Below are 21,877 nucleotides of genomic sequence, written 5' to 3'. Positions count from 1 at the left end.
ATATTCAATCAAATTTTTGTTGAATTCATTGTCCAAATCCAATAAACTAAACATCCAAGATTATTTTCGTGTAATTGGGACAGTATATATACTGGGTATATATTTGATATATCTTCGATATACAAGTGGATAATGTCCCAAGAATAACCTAAAGGGTCTATAGTATATGGATAAGATGAGATATCTTATCCTGGCAACACTATAGATACGGCCCACTTTGTAAATGTTACAGACGACCCAATTCAGGTCGTTCGTGTCGAGACATGCGAGTGGTGGTATCCTATACAATTAGTTTGTATAACATCAGACCACGAAATAGTCAATCTTTAGATGTAACGCCGTTGATAAACAGATTGTTATTTCATAGCACCAGACAACTCATTCTCAATCCTGAGTGAGTTATGGGCTCTTGCCCGTGAGGGCTCATTCTTTGATCTATATGGGTGAGAGTGGCCCAAGTCGCCGACTCAACATTCCTACCATTTTGGGGATGAGACCGAGTGGGGAGATGGAAACATAACTTCACAAGATGGAATTCACTTCTCCCTAACTTTAGGGGAGTATATGAGTGTTCTCTTAAATACTGGCTGCAGGACTTGAACAAAGGCCCCACCCTCTCACTGGCCCGAGAATGACTCTCGGTTATTGGTCGGACCATAACCGGGTTGTTCATTATAAGAGCAGTGGTATTTAAGGAGTAAGATCTAACTCAGCAGTGAAACAGTAATTTGACCCAGCTTGAGTTACGAGCACTCGTGAAGGATTGACTTGCCATTAATGGTTGTATATCCATGGACACGAAAATATTCTGCAGTGAGAAAACTGCAGCTGCGGGTCTTTAGTGGAGTGACCCATAGTTAATGAATGTTGATTAACTCGGTTAATGAGTTTGACCGATTGATCTCGTATCATTGGAGCTTCTAATCTGTAGGTCCATTAGGTCCCCTTGCTAGCTCACAACGAGTAAAACGAGGATCAAGTTTTGGAAGAATTTGAAATGTTCAAATTGCTCAAGGGATTATATATATATATGTATATTGATACATTATAATATATAGTTAATTCTAAATTAAAACTATATAATATGAGAGAAATTGTTTTAATGATATTAAAATAAAATTAATATGAATATGATTCATATTAAAACTATTGCTTAAAAATAATGTGCATAAGATGTACATTACAACTATAGGTTATATGAAAGAAATGCTTTAAGAATATGATTCTATTTTGGTAATAAATTATTAAGTGTTAATTATTTATTTGATTAATATATATATTAACTATTGATTATTAATACGTCATGTTGGTTTATCTTGCAGAATAGTTCTGTAAAAACATAACAAAAAAAAAAAAAAACTTCCTCCCTGCATTTCTTTTGCAAAGATTCTCTCTGTCTCAATTCCAAGGTTGTTGTTGAAGGGATGTTATTCCCGAAGCGGAAACGGATTTCTGTTGCTGAATTTCGGGATACAAAATCGAATTACCAAGTAGAAAATACAGAGGAAACTTTACCTTTGAAGAACGTTTCTTCAACGAGTTTCCCTCGAACACCACTACTGTGTCTTCCTCGCTATTCTCTTGGGTCTCGGGATCGTGCTGGTGGGAGCAATCCTTTGGAACGAGAGGGAGAGATAGAGCTTCTTGAGAGAGATCTAGAGGTTTTTTTTTCACACACTGTACTGTTCTGTTTTCTTCAACCATTCAAGAAGAAGAACACTGACGTGGGGTAACTCCCCACGTCACAGCAACCCCCCCACTCCACTGCAATTTTGCAGGGGAGTTAATATTATTAATAATATTAATATATATATATATATATATATATATATATATTTATAATATATAATAATAATTAATATATATATATAATAATATATATATATTAATTAATCAAATTAATTAATATAATTAATTATTAATCCCATTAATAATTAATAAATATATATAAACATAAATAATTAACACTTAATTATTTATTATAAAATTAGAATCATATTCTAAAACATTACTCTCGTATAAACTATAGTTTTAATGTACATCTTATGCACATTATTTTTAACCTATAGTTTTAATATGAATCTTATTCATATTAATTTTATTTGAATCTCATTCAAATAATTTCTCTCATAATATATAGTTTTAATTTAGAATTAACTATATATTATAATGTATCAATATACATATAATCCCTTAAGAAATTTGAACCGTTCAAATTCTTCCAAAAATTTGATCCTCGTTTTACCCGTTATGAGATAGCAATGGGACCTAATGGACCTACGGATCCGAAGCTCCAACGATGCAAGATTAATCGGTCAAACTCATTGACCGAGTTAATCTAGATTCATTAACTACGGGTCATTCCACTAAAAACCCGCAGTTGCACTCTTCTCATTGCAGAATGTTTTCGTGTCCATGGATATACGACCATTAATGACGAGTCAATCCTTCACGAGTATTCGTAACTCAAGTTGGGTCAAATTACCGTTTTACCCCTGAGTTACATCTTACTCCTTAAACACCACTGCTCCTCTAATGAACAACTCGGTTATGGTCCAACCAATAATCGGAAGTCCCTCTCGGCCAATGAGAGGGTGGGGTGATACGAATCCATTTGTGACCAATTACATATATCAAAGGAGCAATTATTACAAGAAAGGCAAGGAAGATTCAAGAGGCTTTCACACTGCACCTTCAAAAGCTTGTTAATGCACAAGAACCAACAAAGAGTTTTGAGCCCAAATTTATTCATAATGTTACTTCAATGAGTCAAGAAGAGAATGGAGCAAAGATGGCACGGGAAAAGTTGTCTATTTTGAGAGATGGCACGGAGGACAAAAAAAGTGTGCAGATTCGTGAACAGGTGCCTTTGCAGATTGCACCTCTTTGGAGTTTGTGAAGTCAAAAGTTGTCTAACCATATCCAAATGTGAAGCGCCTCCTACAGCACATAGATAAGACCATTTGAAGCATGACTACGTTTTCTGATCCGCATTTAAGTGTCTAGAATGATGTGCAATCAAGTTTTAATTTGCATGTCTTATTTTCTACAATTTGCATTAAGTAGTATTTTGAAAAACTTTTGGTGTTCTTATGTTGAACGACCATTTGGCCTATTTAAAGGCTTGTAATGCTCTTGTTATGGAGAACTTAAGATTAAAACATATTGAAATTCAAGAACTTTTGTTCCTTAACACTTTTGGTGTTGCTTCTTTCAAATCTTGCTTTAGGTTTGATGTTAAACCGATTCATTGGATTAGTCTCGATCAAGCTAATTCTGGAGTGAGTCGTCTTAGGATCTAGGAGTGTCTATCGTAGATTCTAAGTCCGATCTAAGAGTGATTCATCTTCTAACCTTACTCTTGGTTGGAATCATTCGGTAAGTTAGTCGTTTTTGTGAATGTTTGCAAGGATCCTAGAAGGACCTCTAGCTTTGTAAACACGAGCAACCTTGGTGCTTATCATGGGGTCCCTTGTTCAAGTCCCGGAGTCAGCATTTAAGATAACACTCACCTACTTCCCTAAAGTCGGGGAAGAGTGAATTCCATCTTGTAAAGTTATGTTCTCAGCTCCCTACTCGGTCTCGTCCCCAAAATGGTAGGAATGTTGAGTCGGCGACTCGGGCCACTCTCGCCCATACAGATCAAAGAACGAGCCCTCACAGGCAGGAGTCCATAACTCACTCAGGATTGAGAATGAGTTGCCTAGTCATCCTAAGAAATGACAATCTATTAGTTAACGGTGTTATATCTAAAGAGTGCCTATTTCACGGTCCAGTCTTATACAAACTCATTGTATAGGATACCCCTACTCGCATGTCTCCACACGAACGACCTAGATCGAGTCGTCTGTAACCTTTACAGAGTGGACCGTATCCATAGTGTTGCCAGGATAAGGTACCCAGCCTTATCCATATACTATAGACCCTTTAGGTTATTCACGGGACATTATCCATTCATATATCAGGGGTATATCAAATATATACTCCGTATATCAACTATATACCCAGTATATATGCTGTCCCGATTACATCATAAATAACCTTGGATGTTTAGTTTATTGGATTTTGGACAATGCAAAGCTATGATTCAACAACAAATTTATCGAATAAAACTTTATTAAATAGACATTTGCTTTTACAAAATACAAACTACGAGTTTAGGGCAACACACCCAACAATATAAACTATATACTAAGTATATATACTGTCCCGATTATATCAAAAATAACCTTGGACGTTTAGTTTATTGGATTTTTGACAATGCAAAGCTATGATTCAACAACAAATTTATTGAATAAAACTTTATTAAATAGACATTTGTTTTTACAAAATACAAACTACGAGTTTAGGGCAACACACCCAACAGTTGCCCCCACAAGCAAGTTCTTCGTTCCCAGAGGATAACCGAGAAGATCAGTGGTAGTGAATGGAAGTACTGGAGATTTTTTAAGGTCTTCAAAAGTAAGTTTCTTTTTCCCTTGTATTTTATTCTTTCAATGTGTTGTTTTTCTCCCTTAAATTCAAGAACAAGATCTCTATATTCACTGCGAAGTTAACGTCTCATCACCTTATCTATGTACTATAGACCATTTAGGTTATTACTAGAACATTATCCACTTATATATCGAATATATATTATATATCAAATATATATTGTTCCAGTTACGTTAAATAACCTTGGATTTTAATTTATTAGAATATGAGTAAAGCAAAGAAATAATAAAATAATTATTTATTGAATAAATAAATTGTTTATTAATTACAAACTCACGAGCTCAGAGCACAAAAGCCAACAATACTTTAGCTAGCCTCGCTCCCAACTCAAAGCTGCATAAGTAAAGAATGATAAAATATTTGTTGAGGCTCCTCCATCAACCTACACTCGCCAAACTTTAACATGGTCGATATGAGACACGATGACCAGAGCATCATTGCAAAGGGCATGGATGCCCTCGAGGTTCTTATCTAAGAACGTGATCTGGTGTGGGATGACCTGCAGGTTATGGCACACACTTCATAGCGGGCTTCATGGATCGGCGCCTTCCGCTTGGTCCTGTTTGGCCCCCGTTTGGTCCTCCGAAGATTATTTTGATCAATACGGGCCGATCTGTGTGCTTGGGAGGAGATCCAGATCGCTCCCTTTCCACTTTCTCGTTCTTTGAGCTCCCAACCTCGCCACTAGTTCCGGGGACTCGCTCAACGTGCTTTTTGAAGCAGCCCTTCTTAATGAAGGATTCGATCTTCATTTTCAAGTCATAACAGACGGAGGTGTCATTCCCGTGGTCCTTGTGGAAGTGGTATTATTTGAACTTGTTGCACTTATCGAGATCTCAGTGCATCGAACTTGGCTCAGTGCGGAGTTCGAGTTTGGAATCTTGTATGTTGGTAAGGATTTCAACCACAGGGACATTCAGTAGAGTGAATCGTTTGAAACTTTCAGGTCGGTCCTTTAGCTCGAACGATGACTGTCGCTATGTTGCGATCTGGACAACGTGCTTCTCGCCTTGTCTCAGCCCTGCTGATAACTCTCCAAAAGAGAGTTATTCTGGTGATTATTTATGTGAAAATAGGTATTAAAATGTCATAGTGTGTCGGTTTTAAGTCATAAATAGCTCAAATGGTGTTAAAATGTGAAATCCTAGCTAAATACTCTTATTCTTAACAGCTTTGGACAAAAACAGCATAAACTCTCGTATTTTTGGTTCATTTGCATAGGTTTGTAAGGAAGATCCAAAGTAGGAAGCAAGTGTTGAACTAGAGAAGAACGGTCCAGGCATTTTCAAGACAGAGCATGTGAAAGCAAGAGCAAAGCGAAGCTGGAGCATGGAGTTACTACACAGTTAAAGTCAAAACACGGGATCTACCCATGTCCGTACAAACTTCAGTTGGGTGCCCTAAAATAGAATTCGGTATTTAAGGGATGTTTTGCCCTAGCCGACAGTCACACTAATCCCAAGGGAAAAAAAGTTACGAGCTGAAAAGACAAGAGAGGGAATATCTCCGTTTTGGGAGGCAACAACTAACCGGAAAATGAGGAGGCCCACCTGCTTCAATGAGCTGACAGCTTCTTCTTCTCTACTTCTTTTGTTGCGGTCCTGAAATAGGTTGTATCTCTTTTCTTCCATTTTATTTTCCTTACCCATTATGAGCTAAACCCCATTTTGGGGGAGACTCACATGCTGTAACTGGTTTGATATTGAACTTCCAGCTACGACATCTATTTTTAAGTAGAGCTGTTTTATATTTCTTCAATCTTGCGTGACATTATTGACCACTCTATCGTGTTCGCTAGTTTCTGTATTGACCCGGAATGGCTTATGGGTGCTGACTTGAGATTAGCGCTTTTCTACAGCTGTAGGGATACTCAGGAATGGGGTCCCCTAGTCTTGCCTATAGCTTGCTTTTATTTCCTGGTATTTAGCAACGGAAGTTGTATTTAGTCATGTTTGGGGTGTCTCGAAAGGGAATCGAGTCAAGCTGGGCATTAATATATGTTAGTCAAGCTAGAAAGTAGGTTGATAATCTGTGAAAGCATGTTGAATCTCCCCTGCTGTTTCCATATCTGTTAACCCGTCATTTTCGCCTTCTGTGTTAGAGCTTCTCTTGTCGACAGCTTCGATAACCGATGATTTCGTGTATACTTGCACGCATTGTCAGCACAGTTGTGTGGACGCAACACCTGCCTATCCCTTGGGGGGCTGCTTCGGGGTGGCTTCTCTTCTTGCGACTGTACGGGCTTGCTCACCTGCATGAACTTCTTGCTTCATTCAATGCTAGCTTTGATGGTGAGCTCGGGCTTCATGGCTAGCATCCACTTAAGTTTTTCGTGTTTGACACCTGAATCGAATGCCAAGCATGCGTCATGGCTAGCATCCACTTAAGTTTTTCGTGTTTGACACCTGAATCGAATGCCAAGCATGCGAATTCTTCGCTGCACGAAACTGCGATCTACTGTAGGAACCTCCTCACGTAGTCCCTAAAGCTCTCGTTTTTCCCTTGCCGGATGGTGAGAAGATATCTTGATGAGTGTTGTGTCTTCTGCTGAGCAGCAAACTGAGCAGTGAAGGCTTTGCGGAGCTGCTTCTAGGACGATATGGAGTGGGGCAGGAGCTGCCGGTACCACATCCTGGCTTTCTAGTCGAGCCCTGCAGCGTGATGGAAAATGCCCTGCACTTCATTGCGTGGGGTTATGTGTGGAAATCCATCAAAGACTCGTACATTTCCACGTGGTCCATAGGGTCAGTAGACCTGTCATACTTGTAAAAGTTGGGAAATTTGCCTTAAGATGAGATTGGGGTAGTCAAGATCGCCTACGTGAAGGGTGGCTCTTCTTGCTCGTCATCGTCTAACACGGGCTGACCTTGGGCCTTTTTCAGGTCGTTCTTGATTTCCCCCTTCAGTTATTTCTTGAATTGCTCAAGCTGCAACTCCACGTTATTTACCGATTCTGATCGGGCTGGCTGCTCTTTATTCTTAGCCAGATTGCGATCCAAGTGTTTTCTGAGGCCCTCGCATCTCTATGGAGACCTAGTTGAGAGGACGGAGCGAAGGTCCTTGTTTTAATGGGGCTAGTTGTTCCTCCAAAAGGTCAACTTGGATGGATGGGGATTTGCGAACTTTGCCGGCACCTAATCGCTTTCTTTGCGGGCACCTAATCGCTTTCTTTGCCTTTCCCCCTTCCTGAGGTCACGCTGGATCTCATGCTTAGGTAGTTTGGGGAGCGGGACCCCGACGATGTGTAATGCCTCCGCCATTGCTTCCATTTTGCGCTCTAATGGTAGCAACCTCGGCCTGGAGGTCGGTCACCTGGTTGTAGGTGATCTGCAATCGCGTCTTCTATGAATCTACCCTGGTCCTGGGCTTCCTAGCGACTGGCGGTTTCCTCGCGTTTAGCTGAGCAGCCTTCGAATCTCTAGGATCATTTGGGGACCGATCTTGGTCCTCATGGTTACTATTACTTGAACCTTGGGAATCTTATGCCATGGCTTCAAAAAGAGGGTTGTTTGACCAAAGTGTTTCCCATAGACATCGCCAACTGTTGATGCCGAAATCTGCACAAGTTTCGTAAAGCGACATGAACGGGAACAAGCGAGCTGTGGTCGAGTGAGCTCAAGGCTGGAGACCTACAAAAACAGGTAGAGCACTCAAACTCTCAAGTTAGTTTTAGGTACGAGCTGGGCAGGTCAGCCTCAGACATATTTTTCATACTTGATAGAACGGAGTGAAGGTATATTTATAGGGGTAGAATGGGTAGTTACTAATCCCTTCAGTCTCTTCTACTATTTTGCCAGCATGTGACCTATCATTCACTGTTTGATCGTAGTAATGGCAAGATTTGTCATGTAGAACAGCTCGGCTCCAAGGTTTGCACAGGAGCCCAAGGCTCCTTTTCCGACTTGTTAACTCGAAGCGGGCTATTTCCTTGTGGGAGGAGCTGAGCCTACACGGCCAATTTTCCAACTCTCCAACACACGTCTACTCATCCAACAATATATGGGTGAATCGATATTTGCTTTATATTGCAAAATCATTGACAAAATTTAATATACATACCTACATATATATATATATATACACATGCATACATACATGTGTATATATATAAAATGTACACATAATACTATTAATGAGGATTTTTCACTTATTTAAAAAAAATGAAAAAAAGGTGAAAAGTGCTTATTTGTTAAGTTATATATTTTTTCTAAACATTTTTTTAATAAAATTTTCAGAAATATTTATATCCATAGGTATTTTATCTATATTTTCATTGAGACATTGATATTTTTACTTATGTCAACCCAAAACCCGGAGACAAGCCAATATAAAAGATCACAGGGTGCTTAAAACCATTTCTAAAATATAATAAAATAAATTGACTATTCTACCCTTATTATTGAAACGATGAGTTAAAAATCGACATGAACATAACTCAACTAGATAAAATATATATCATTCAAAAAAATGTCGTAAATCTCCACCTTAATGAAAGAGGATATATTCTAATGTTTTTATATATATTAATCTGACAAACTCATATATGGGCTACATCCAAAGCAAGGAAAGGAAAGAGAATGTGCAACTCAATGGAAAACCCCAACAAATGATGATATACAACAAAACAATAGAAACCAAACCCTCTCAAGAAGTTGCCTTAGAACCACAGAATAATCTGTAATCCCACTTCTTCATTGGCCCAAGTTTCTCCCACACAATAAATTAAACAACTAACAGCAATGCAGATTTTTTCTTTTACTTCCTATACTTCCACCTTAAATAACCTCGCTAATTCCCATCAACTTTTTATTTTTTCTTCAGCACTTACCTTTGCTTCCTCACTTCTCTTTTCTGGTTCAGTAACTGTTTCAGTTGGAGTCGTCGGAGTTGAAATCGGCTTCGCTTCAATTTCTTTTGGTATCTCCGTCTCGGTCTTCATGACATTGCCGATATCTTCTTTCTTCTTCTCTGATGTTCTACTCTCGTCTGCTGCTGTTGGTGTAGCGTCAACTAATACCACTGCTTCAGGTGTTGGCGTAACATCAGATGGTAAAGAAACGGTTATGTAAACCTCAGGAATGGTCTCAGAATTTGTAGGAACAGCGATGGTTGATATCTTTACAGTTGGACTTCCAGATTTTTCAGTTTCTACTCCACTTTGAGGTGCCTTTGATTCGGATTCGGCGTCTTCTAGACGTTCTCCGGCCTCTACTCCGGTGTGAGGCGACTCTTTCATCGTTTCCTCTGTATGCTTTTTGGTCTCTACTGCAGTTTGAGGCGCCTTTGTTTCGATTTCTTCGGTATGTTTTACTACAGTTTTAGGTGCCTTTGTATCGATTTCTTCGGTATGTTTTTCGATCTTTACTACCGTTTGAGGCGCCTTTGTCTCGGTTTCTTCAGTATGTTTTTTGTTCTCTACTGCAGTTTGAGGTACCTTTGTCTCAATTCCTTCGGTATCTTTCACGATCTCTGCTACCGTTTGAGGTGCCTTTGTCTCGGTTTCTTCTGTATGTTTTTCGGTCTCTACTACAATTTGAGGTGCCTTTTTCTCAGTTTCTTCGGTGTGTTTTTCGATCTCTACTACTACTACCGTTCGAGGCACCTTTCTCTCGGTTTCTTCAGTATGTTTTTCGGTCTCTATTACAATTTGAGGTGCCTTTGTCTCAGTTTCTTCTATATGACTTTCGATCTCTACTACAGCTTGAGGCGCCTTTCTCTCAGTTTCTTCGGCATGTTTTTTGGTCTCTACTGCAATTTGAGGCGTCTTTGTCTCAGTTTCTTCGGTAAGTTTTTCGGTCTCTTCTACAGTTCGAGGCACCTTTGTTTCAGAATTTTCTATATGTTTTTCAGTCTCTACTACAGTTTGAAGTGCCTTTGTCTCGATTTCTTCTGTATGTTGTTTTTCGATCTCTACTACAGTTTGGAGTGCCTCTGTCTGAACTTCTTCTGTATGTTGTTCTTTGGTTTCAACTCCAATTTGAAGCGCCTTTGTATCGGGTTCTTTTGTATGTATTTCGATCTGTAGTACAGCTCTAGGCGTCTTTGTCTCTGGTTCTGTCGTATGTTTTTCGATCCCTACTATAATTTGAGGAGCCTTTGTCTCAGGTTCTTTTGTATGTATTTCGATTTGTAGTACAGCCGTAGAAGCCTTTGTCTCAGGTTCTGTTGTATGTTTTTCGGTCACTAATAGAGTTTGAGGCGCCTTTGTCTCAGGTTCTGTTGTATGTTTTTCGGTCACTACTAGAGTTTGAGGCGCCTTTGTCTCGGGTTCTTTTGTATGTTTTTCAACCTCTTTCAAATCCTCTGTCTCTGTTTCCCCTGCTGCCCTCTCACTCTCAATTGACTCATTCCCTTCTTTCTGCAGAGTATTCAAAATTTACAGTTAAACACAAAGAATGGGACAGAAGATGTCACATAAAAATTTAAGAATAAGATGGAAGAGGATTTAGAATCTACAAAGAAATTTAATTTTCAGATATCATATGATATTGGAAGCAGTTCCAACCGACAATTGCAAACCACAACAGCTACAGCTAGCTAACCATTTATGAATACATATCACACTAATCTACACAATCAATCTGGGCTCCCACCACTAGGCAATAGCAAGATCGCATTGATGAGCATTCATTATCGATACAACGCAACCTTCAACAAACTATGAGTAAAAAAAGAGACGTAAAAACGAGGTGGAGGGAGAGGCAATTCATTGAAATTTCTAGCTCCACCCCTGACCGTGGGGACAACTATCTTGTTATAAGTTCATAACCTACAATTCAATCTTTACTCGAAGCCACCGGTGTTTTTCTCGGTTGAAGGGACCGTATAACCAGGGCCCTGGGTTCACGTCGTGTCCAAACGTGCGGGTGAAAAATGCATCAACCCTTTTCCCATCAACATCACATGGGAATGAAAGAAACTTCTATAAGGTGCAGACAAACAGGTAAAGTTCAGTGAGCCGTGAAACAGCCACAGAAAGGAGGCAACACATGAGCACAAATAACAGAAGAAAGAGGAGGAAAAAGGGGCCCGGCCCCTCAAGGAAAGGACATTTTTGTTTGTCACCAAACGAATGTGTTGTAGAATGTGAAAGATTCCATAGATTGATTCTTTAGTGCACAGCAGATTCGGACTCAAAAAATCAAGCCTCTGGGTGTTGCATATTATATAACCAAACGTCCAATCAAACAAATAGCAGTGCTAGAATCAAGAAGAAGACCGTTCGAAACAGGGTAAGAAATTTCTTCAAATTTTGAATCTCTAAATTTTAGGATACCGACAACACAAATTATGAAGAACTGGGCCAATTTGCAAAATATAATTGCGTTGCATTTCATAGCTTTTTACCGTGGTAGAACTGTTCATTTCCCTTTGCGTCAAAAAGAGGATAAAAGTTTCCTTCTGGAAAAGAGTAAACAAATATGTTTGGTTCCCGAGAAACCGCCAAATTCGACAATAAACTTGGAACTCCGAAAAGCTGATTGAAAAGGTATTCGAAATTAAGAAAAAGGCTAGCAAACGACAGAATGTTCATTGAATTTCTTTCCAATCCAGAAACCGAGAAACGAGGAGGCATCAATAAAACAACATACTCTCCATTTTCTTTTTTTTCTCTCGGCCAATTCTTTGTCGAGAACCAAAACGGCGGCAGAATCCCCTAATTAAAGAATCAACAACAAAAATCCTCCACTTCATTCAATAAAGAACCGAGAAAGAGAAAAGGATTTCAAGGAACAATAAATAGAAAGAAAGAAACTCAAGGACTAATTAGCAATTTGAAATCGGAAGAAAAGGAAAACCTAATCGGAGAAAGGAGAAGAGGATTACGAAATACCTCGTTGAACAAGTGGCTGAGGGAGCGGCGTTTGACACTCTGATCATCCACCTTGTCGCCATCGGCGACTTCCTTCACCTCTCCGGCGACTTCCACCGCCGGAACCTCAAGTTTCTTCTCGGTGACAGCAATGGTCCCGTCCTCCTTGACCGGTGCCAGTGCCGGTGCCGGCGCCGGTGCTGCTTCGTTGGCGCCCTTCACCTTCGGCTTAGACGCACAAGCACCCATTTCTCCTCCGGCTGATTACGCCTTCCTCTGATTCTTCCTTCGGAAACTCAGAAAAGTAACAAGAATTCGAAAGAGGGATAGAGAGAAAATTGGGAGATAATTTAGGATTTTATAGGGAAGGCGATTGTTATGTGTTCGTTGTTCCGACAATTTTTCTACGGCGAACAACAGAGAGAAGAGAGAAGCAGAGTTTTTATCTTTTTTCTTTTTTTTTTTTCATATTCGGAATATTATTTTTTTTTTTTTTTTAATTGTGAAATTAGATTACAGCGAGGCCTTGGTGGTGTCTGAGCTGGCTGTATCATTGTGGACTTTGTTTAATTCCAAGTCGTCCTATGGACACTTCAGCAATTTTTTTTTTTTGTTTAAATAAATTTATGATAAACATTTCTCAACACTCAATATTTTTTTTAATTATTATTTGCTTTAATTTTTATTAATGTGAATCTGACTATTTCAGACACTTAGTGCCCTTTGCTATTTGTGACAAACAATTCTCAACACTCAATATTTCTTTTTTAATTCTCCGTCAAAAAAATATATATTTATATATATATAGTTATTTATTTGCTTTAATGGTGATTAATGTGAATCTTACTATTTCATACCCTTATCTGTTACCGTCTCAAAAGTTGATAGTTTCATTCATCTCCATAATTGTTTAATTAAATGAAAAAGATATATTTTATTTTACGAAGATTTATTTATTTGGACTTGAATTTTATTTTTGTACTTAGAACTTTTGGTTTGTTTTTAACTTTAAGGTTTACTTGTTAGTCTAAGACTTTTTTTTAATAATAGTTCTAGTTGTTGTCGTGGTTTTGTCATCAGCTATTTAACATAGGAATGATGTAGCTTTGAAGATGGATAGGTTCGATTTATCCGAAGTTTGGTGATCGAATTATATATGAAGTTGTAAGCTTGTCCCGGGCGAAGTTGCTTATTTTCTATTTCTTGATGGTTAATGCTGTTGGGCTCAGGATCGGATGATCTTCGGAAGCTGGTCTCTGAGATTTCATCTGTGCAAGTTTTTGTTGGGAGGGTTGATGTGCCCATTTGGATTCCAGCACCGTCGGGTCTGTTCTCGGTGTCAAATGTGTGGGGTGTGTTGAGGCCGACCCGACCTCTTGTTCCTTGGTTTTCTTTGGTTTGGTTCGGTGAGAACATTTTAAAGCACTCTTTCATTGCTTGGTTGGCGGTGCGTGATTGGCTTGCTATAAGGGATCGTCGTTGAAACTCCAACGTCCCTGCTTCCTATGTGTGTTTGTGCTAGCATGGAGTCCCGAGATCATCTATTCTTCGAGTGCCCCTTTAGTTGAGAGGTCTAGTCTGGTATAATTGATTGGGTTGATTCTTCTCACCGAGTTTCATATTGGTCTACTAAGCTTGGGTTTGTCACATTAATGTCAGGAAGTTTGTCATCATCGTATGCAGTGATTGGTGTGGACTTCAGTTGTTTCTTTTATCTAGTTGGATCGTAATGCTAGAGTTCATGTGGATCGGGTGGGTCGGTTGCCTTCTATCCTTTTACTCGCCTGAGGTCTATTATCGTTGTATTACCTGCTTGGGATCTTCTGTTTGAATTCTAATCCTATGATTTTCTCGACCTTGGATTTGTTTTCATGATTTACTTTTCATTCTTCTTGTCTTGTGTCTGCCTTGGGTGTTGTGCCTTAATCTCCAACGTGTGAGATCCTCCTTTTATTTTATTTTTTAACATATTTACCTTTGCAAAAAATAAAAAGGAAAATTTCTAGTAATAGGAAAGTACCTACTCCTTTTGTTCACAATTTGGTTTTGTCTTTATTAAATCATCCTTTAATTTAATTAGGCCCTACATCACAAATATAATGTTGACGTGGCAAACAACGAATGAAAGGACTATCCATATACTCTCGTTGTATCAGAAAAAAATTCCTATTAACATACTATTATGAACAATTTATTGAAGCCACATACACCTAACGTTTTGCTTAGCACAAATATTGAATTTTAGATATGAACTAATTGTTGCTAAATTAAAAGGTATCCTTTGTTCTCAAAATGTTTATGTTTAGTCTCTAATTACGCCCTCAGCCTAATATTCGGACCAAGATTTGAAATTCGAATTTGGAACCTAATTGTTCTGGGATTCCATGCAATTTGGCTATATCACTGTATTTATTTGAGCTACTTAGAAGAGTGAAAACTATCCTTACCGACCAACACGAATCCTACATTTAACTTTGGAGTTTTTATGATTAAGTCATAAAAAATGAAGGTGGACCTTGTTGGTATAGTTACTTACTATCAATTCTTGTAAGTCTTTCTTAACCATACTTCTATTATTTCAGGATCTCTCTTATTCGGACGTAGTATTGGTTTATTCATATACCTCTCTTCTTTATTTGGGTGTCACATATTTTATCATCAACTATTTAAAATATTGATAATGTGGGTTTTAAGATGAATATATTAACATAGAGAAAATCTCGAGTACCTACCGCTCCCTTTGTTCACATTATAATTTTGTGTTTATAAATAATTCTTTAATTTTAATGAACCCGCATCATGAATACAATGTTGATGGGGTAGATAGTGAATGAAATTTTCCTATTAACGTAATAAATATGAACAATTTATTGAAGTCATATAGGCTAGGTTGACATAGGTATTGGATGACATGAATATTGGATTTTAAAATATGACCTAATTATTGCTAAAATAAAAAAAAGGACGTTGAAAATTGAAAGACAAATAGAAATTTCAATAATTTATGGATTAAGGGTAATTTTGAAAGTTTATGCAACAAATAAGATTAAAACTTTGAGAGTTGAGGTAACTACAAATATAGCTTAGTCCTGAAGTCAAACACGCTTAATTCTAGAATTCTTATGTTTTATCCATCGAAAAGAAATATGCACATCGTTAGTATAGGTAGTTTCTATTAATTTGTTTTAAGTCTTTCTTAATCATGCTTGCATGATCAAGATCTTTCTCATTAGAATGTGGTGTCAGTTCATTCATATACCCCTTCTTTACTCAGTGTCATATGCATATTCCAAATTCTGGTTTGAATCCTTGGAGCACTACAATTAGGGGCGGCTCGAGATAGATTGGGGCCTTAGACAAAACTTTTACCGGGAGGTCTTATAGCGGATTTTTAACAACAACATAATTCATATTTATATTTTTTTCGATATCTTTTTCTTTATTAATTAATTCTTGAATATGGTTGTAAGTTGTTTTTTTTTTTTAAATCTAATTTGTAAATCATTTATGTTTTCATTACTATACTCATGATTTCTAAACTAATAACTAAGATTTTTTCCAATATTTAACTCATTCATTCCCTAATTTTGTATTAGATTTACTACCAAATAACTACTACAAAAACTATAAACTTTACTAAAATCTAAACTAGCCAATTTCTATATGTTTTTTGCGGATAATTTTTTTAATATAATCAATAATAGAAATTTGTCTAGAATTTTCATTTTTTAGAAAAGTTAAATTACTTTTTCTAATGAGATATTTTTCTACCAATAAATCAATTAAGTTATAATCAATATTTTAAGTTTTTCTATATTTATTTTCTTTTTAAACTTTTCATATTCAGATTCATATTTTGTTGCAGAGATTCTAAGTAACCAAATCTAAAAAAATATATACTAAAGTATTGAATCAATCAACAATATAAAAAAAAGTGAAAAAAATAAACAAAAAATCATGAAACTTTGGAGCTGCAAGATTATTTAATCCGAACAAATAAGAAGTCTGATTTCTACTCTAAGAATTGATAATCACACTTCAAATTGTGAGATACATAAAATCAGAAGTCTGATTTCTACAAATTAGACTTTAGAGAGTAGGGGGGGGGGGGGGGGGGGGGGGAGTTAGTTAAAATGACTGTAACCAACCAAAGAAATATAGAAAGTCCCAACGTAAACTTTGAAAGTTTTAATGTAGTTGAGATTTTTAAGAAACAAATTGAGAAGCAATGATTACAAAAATTGAAATGGTTGCCGATAAAAATGGAGAGAAATTTATGATTTTGAATTTTTTATTTTCAAAAAAATTATATAGATCGTTAGTTTTTATTTTCAATATTATAAGAAAATTTTAGGAAAAATATACTATTTTATATTTTTATTTTTATTTATAATTAAAAACTAAAAATAAATAGATAACAAAATTATAGTATATATATTATATATTATATGAAAATAGCACTTCTGAAATGAGGGCCTTAAAGCTTAAGCCGATCCTAATTACAATTGGTATTAAAGTGAAACCTCTCCCAATACGATGTGGTTTAGGACGAACCAAACAGAAGCTAGTAGACATATTCTTCCTAGACATTCTAGTAGGTTGTAAATATCGATTTCAATAGTATTAAAATAACATTAACTTTATTAAACAATAATTGTAATTGTTGAAAGTTGTTCTAAAATTAAGTAAAACAAATTGATTTAACAATAATTTCATAACAAGACTTAGTCTGGTCCCCCACAAAAATACTTGAAACAAGTTATCTTTTTTATTAAAAATAATTTAATTTTAAGGCTACCATTTGGTTAATTAATAATCATATAAAATCCATTATACTAATCCAAGTTTAGTCCAAACAATAATTAAAAAGAAAAAAAAATTTAGTGCAAAGAATATCATGAACATTCCCACGATAACTCCAAAAGTCAACAAATAATTGGAAGTAGTCTTCAAAATTAATGGTTCGAGATTGTTCCAAATTATTGATTAATTTATAATTAATAAATTTTTCACTTGAAGTTTTGAGTGGTTAACACATGGATAAAACTTTTGTTTAGAGGTACAACGTTCAAAATTTCATGTAATGCTATATTTTCATTGAAATTAATTAAAAATTTTTAATATAAATACTTTGAAAACTATAGTATATTTTAACAACTAACCTCATGATAACGATTTTGTTTTAAAAAATGTAGTTTAGAAAAACTAATAATACCTCTATTTTAAAATTTAGTCCAAATGCACAAAAATGGTAATTTTTCTCCTTAAATTTAAATCACTCAGTAATATATATAGTAATATATGGTTGTTGGAGGCAAACTGCAAGTGGCTGACCTGTTCAAATGGAATCAAATAGCCCGGCCTAACAGACCGAGGTTGGATACTTTGGTAAAAATAAAGACACCCAAAACTTCCAATTCAAGGTAGGGAAAAGTCCGGTGAAACGGATGGACCGAAAAGATCCCTGAGGTGATACACCTCCCATCCACCGTTCCAGGTATGAAAATATTTCTGAAGCTGATCTGTCTAAGTTCGAATTCCTAACTAACTTGGACGTCGTAGTGGTCCACCTATTTTTGCAGGTACCTCTAAAGGAATTCATTCCAAGTTGCTCACACCGACCTCACAGGTCATCCTCTCTGCCTTAGGCATATTTTTGCATTAACCGCGATAACAATATATTTTTTCCTTGCTTTTAATTTTATTAAAATTTAAAGGATAAACGCACAAAAGAATGAAAAAAAAGTCTTCATCAATATAGATCTTTAAAAATGCGGTTATTATTTTTAAGGAATATTAATCTCATGCAGGGATTCAAATTTATAATATTTGAGAAATAATTGGGATATCTTAATTACTGAACTATACTTGGATTCACTAGTTTAAATAATACGTTAAATTTTTTATTTGTAGAGTGATATTGATAATCAACATTAATTTCTATCAAAGGAATATGATTTTTTTTCCTTTTGAATTTTCCCCATTTCTTAAGCTTTCACAAAAAAGTAAGTAAAACTTATTTGAATTTTGTTTGGTATAATTGTTTCTTATTTCTTATCCTTTATATTTTTTTATTATGTTTAGGAACTATTTATTGTTTTTTGTTCTCTAAAATTTTAAATTAAAAAAAAGTAGAACTTTTATATGGAAATTAATTTTTAAATTAAATATCTAAAAAATGATGTTATATTTATTTTTTGATATTTATTATGTATTTTATAGGTAAAAAATGGCAAAATAATGTTTCTATGTATTGTTTGAAAAAAAATGAGAACCTAGAAATAAGAACGGTTAGAAACACTTATATTTATGAACAATTTTGAAAATACAAAATAAGAAATGAGAGATAAGAAGTTACCAAATAGGTCTTAAATGTAGGAAATAGATAGATAGTTGAAAGACATGTTTTAGTACATATTTTTCTAAAATAATTTTCAAAATTAAACCAAAAAAAATAGTAAAGAAAGTAAAGGGGGTGTTTCACAGTACTTTTAAAAACTAATTATTTATATATATGGTTATTATTCTTGTTGAAAATTTTATTTTTAAAATTTCAATAAAGAAAAATAAAAGTCCATGCAAATACAAGCACAAAATATAGGCTTCCTTAAAATATTTTAAATTCATTTGAGGCATTTGTCTTTTTGTTTTAAAAAAACAGTATTAAATGACTTGTCCAATCGACAAGCTTTTAAGTTTGGGTCTTTTAGGGGATTGGTAGAATAATCACTTGATCAATTAAAAAAGAAAGATACATAAATACACGATAACAAGAGACCTAATCAAAATATTTATAAAATAACCTTTCAACATGTCCATAAAATAAAGGTTAAATTATGCCATGGTTAAAATAAGGTTAATTTTGAAAACTGGTTCATTACGTGAGTGATCGGTTTTTTACATTCCGAAATTTCCAATATTCTACCTTTAATCTTCTAATTTGTTTAGAAAATCTTTTGCAAGCAAAGTTTGTCGTAATACTTGACTGAAATCGAAAGATTATAAACAAAATTAGAACTTTTTGAAATCTATTATATGCATCGAGGCATTTTGTATTATTTAATTGATTTTAGGTCTGGTCCCAATATATATAGTATATTTCTTTCTTTCTTTTTTTCAATTTTGCTTCTAATATTTTTAAATTATTAATCATAATGTAAAATATTAAGAGTTTTTTTTAATAAATTAAAATATTAGAGGTTAAATAAAAACTTTTTAAAATAGGTCATAAGGAAGCTTTGTGTAATTTATTGAGAATTTTGAAAACTTTAAAAAAGGAGTTTTCTAAGTTACTCTTTGGTTTGCAAATGGATAATTGTAAATTGATCAATTTTGTTAGTTTCTATGTTTAATTCATTACCAATCATATATTGATATTAAATTAAAGTTTATCTTTTTAAATAAATGATTCAATAATTGGTTTAGGAAACATGCAAATATTATTAAGTTGATATTTAAATATATAAAATACTTCATCATCCTGAATTTGAAATAGTGAATTACATTTTAGTTTACCGACTCGAGTGATATTTTGATACACATTCCTGACTTCTATTTTTTTTTTCTTTTTGATTTTTTATTTAAAAAAATTCAGTTGTTTGATAATGTGTTAAGAGCTTCTTGTTTTTAAATTTTAAAAAATATATTTTTTAAATTGTCAGTAAATTTTAAAAAAAAAATATATATATTTTTCAAATACGTGAAACCATAAATAAAGAATTGAAAAAAAAAACTAAAAACAAAACGTGTCATCTAATTGTTCTTATTATTGTTGGGAATGATAAAAGGTAAACTAATTCATTTTTGTCCCACATTGAAAGATTATCATTTGGAAAGTTGGTTTATAAGCCAAAACCATGTAGTAGGCTTATAAACATGGTGAAAGGTAAGCCCAAGTCTTGACCCACACGTGTTCTGTCATCGTTTGGTTAGCTTGGGTTGGGCGTGAGGTTACCTTTTTCGGAACAGAACCAACACGTGGTGGGTGTAAATGTTTTTGAGTTTTTTTTCTTTTTCTTTTTTTTTTTTAAATCCAATTTCTTTGTTTAGCAACCTAGTGACTATAAATTGTCACTTCCCCTCTCATTTTACACATTCCATCTTTCACTTCCTTCTCCTCTCCTTTCCATCCTTTAGAAAGATTTTTCTGAGCACGATTCGATTCCACTCCGTTCTAACGAGTGCACGTTTGTATCGAAGGTTGTGTTAACCTTGGGGAGCATTCTGGCAATATAACGATTTAACACCGCAGTCGTGCCAATTTTGCTTTCAGGGCAGTGGTTTCACCCATGACACAACAACTCTTAAATTGGTCGTTCCAATTTTGACCTTATCCTTCCTTCAATCTGAAAGCCCACTACATGGCTACTATCGGATCTGGGAAGGTCCTAGAGACTTGTCAAAATTGGAACCTCTCGATGGATCCAATTATCGCCGCTGGTCCCAGAAGCTACTTATTTTCTTTGAGCAGTTGGAGATCGACTATATCCTTACTACTGCTCAGCCCCCCTGTCGTCGCCACAACCACCACTGCTGACCAGTCTGCCGCCACGACTTCAGCTACGACTTCTGATCCCGGAACGTCCACTGTTGCTGTCGGTGGTACTGACAAATTTGAGAAAGACAACAAGACTGTTCGTGGGCATCTACTTAACCATATGAAGGATTCTCTCTTCGATCTGTTCGTAGTCCAAAAATCTGCAAAGATTATTTGGAACAGTTTAGAATCTAGATATGGTGGGGATGATGCAAGCAGGAAAAAGTACGTCGTCGATAAATTATTTCAATTCCAGATGACGGATGAAAAACCAATAATGGATCAAGTTCATGAGTACGAAAACCTAGTGGCAAATGTGCTCTTAGAAGGCATGAAGATTTGTGAGGTTTTTCAGGCGAATGCGCTGCTTGAGAAATTCCCTCCCTCATGGAGTGATTATCGAAACCACTTGAAACACAAGAAAAAAGAGTTGACCCTGCAGGAATTGATCAGTCACATGCGTACAGAGGAAGCCAACAGACAAAAGGATAAACTCTCTTCTCAATCTTTAAATTCAGTTAAAGCTAACTTAGTTGAATCTTCTAGTGCTTTCAAAGACAGGTTCAAAAATAAAGGGAAACAGGGTTTTAATGATAGAGTACAAAATAAGAAGGGTTTTCAAATCAAAAATGTTGGAGGAAAAATTGAGAAAGCCAAACTGGTTTGTTATGTCTGTGGAAAACTAGGACACAAATCATATCAATGCATCCAGAGAAAAGACAAACGACCTACTCCACAAGCGAATCTCGCAGAGACAGATGATATCATTGCCGCCGTGGTCGTGGAGGCAAATCTGGTAGAGAACAAGTCTGACTGGATCCTAGACACCGGAGCTTTCAAACACTTCTGCTCGAACCGTGAGCTCTTCCACGACTTCCAGGACTCCACCGATGGCGAATGTGTCTTTATAGGGAACTCTACCACAGCTGGAGTACTTGGGAAAGGGAAGATACTCTTAAAACTCACTTCTGGCAAAACTTTATCTTTTAAGTAATGTACTGTATGTTCCTTCCCTACGTAGGAATTTGGTGTCT

At 35.7% G+C, this 21,877-nt stretch overlaps 1 protein-coding gene across 1 annotated transcript; it reads right to left on the bottom strand.

Annotated features, from left to right (window-relative positions):
* Positions 1 to 8,979: 8,979 nt before the first annotated feature.
* LOC111025527 (uncharacterized) lies at positions 8,980 to 12,766 on the bottom strand. Its single transcript, XM_022303392.2, has 2 exons — positions 12,329 to 12,766; positions 8,980 to 10,852 (listed from the first exon to the last, which is right to left on the bottom strand). Exons 1-2 carry the CDS (start codon positions 12,554 to 12,556, stop codon positions 9,293 to 9,295), a joined length of 1,788 nt encoding a protein of 595 aa, XP_022159084.2. The 5' UTR covers positions 12,557 to 12,766; the 3' UTR covers positions 8,980 to 9,292.
* Between the last annotated feature and the right edge of the window lie 9,111 nt (positions 12,767 to 21,877).

The sequence above is a fragment of the Momordica charantia genome (assembly GCF_013281855.1).
Source record: "Momordica charantia cultivar OHB3-1 chromosome 2 unlocalized genomic scaffold, Mcharantia_2.0 BLBB01000002.1, whole genome shotgun sequence".
In the NCBI taxonomy this organism is placed as follows: Eukaryota; Viridiplantae; Streptophyta; class Magnoliopsida; order Cucurbitales; family Cucurbitaceae; genus Momordica; species Momordica charantia.
Note: the sequence above shows the minus strand (reverse complement) of the source record. Positions and strands in the feature narration are given on the sequence as shown.

What these genes read in the sequence shown, in the direction of transcription:
- LOC111025527 (XM_022303392.2), bottom strand. Translation starts at nt 12,556, where the DNA reads ATGGGTGCTTGTGCGTCTAAGCCGAAGGTGAAGGGCGCCAACGAAGCA. An exon ending in TCAGCCACTTGTTCAACGAG is followed by an intron (nt 10,853 to 12,328) that starts GTATTTCGTAAT and finishes AATACTCTGCAG; the next exon opens with AAAGAAGGGAATGAGTCAAT.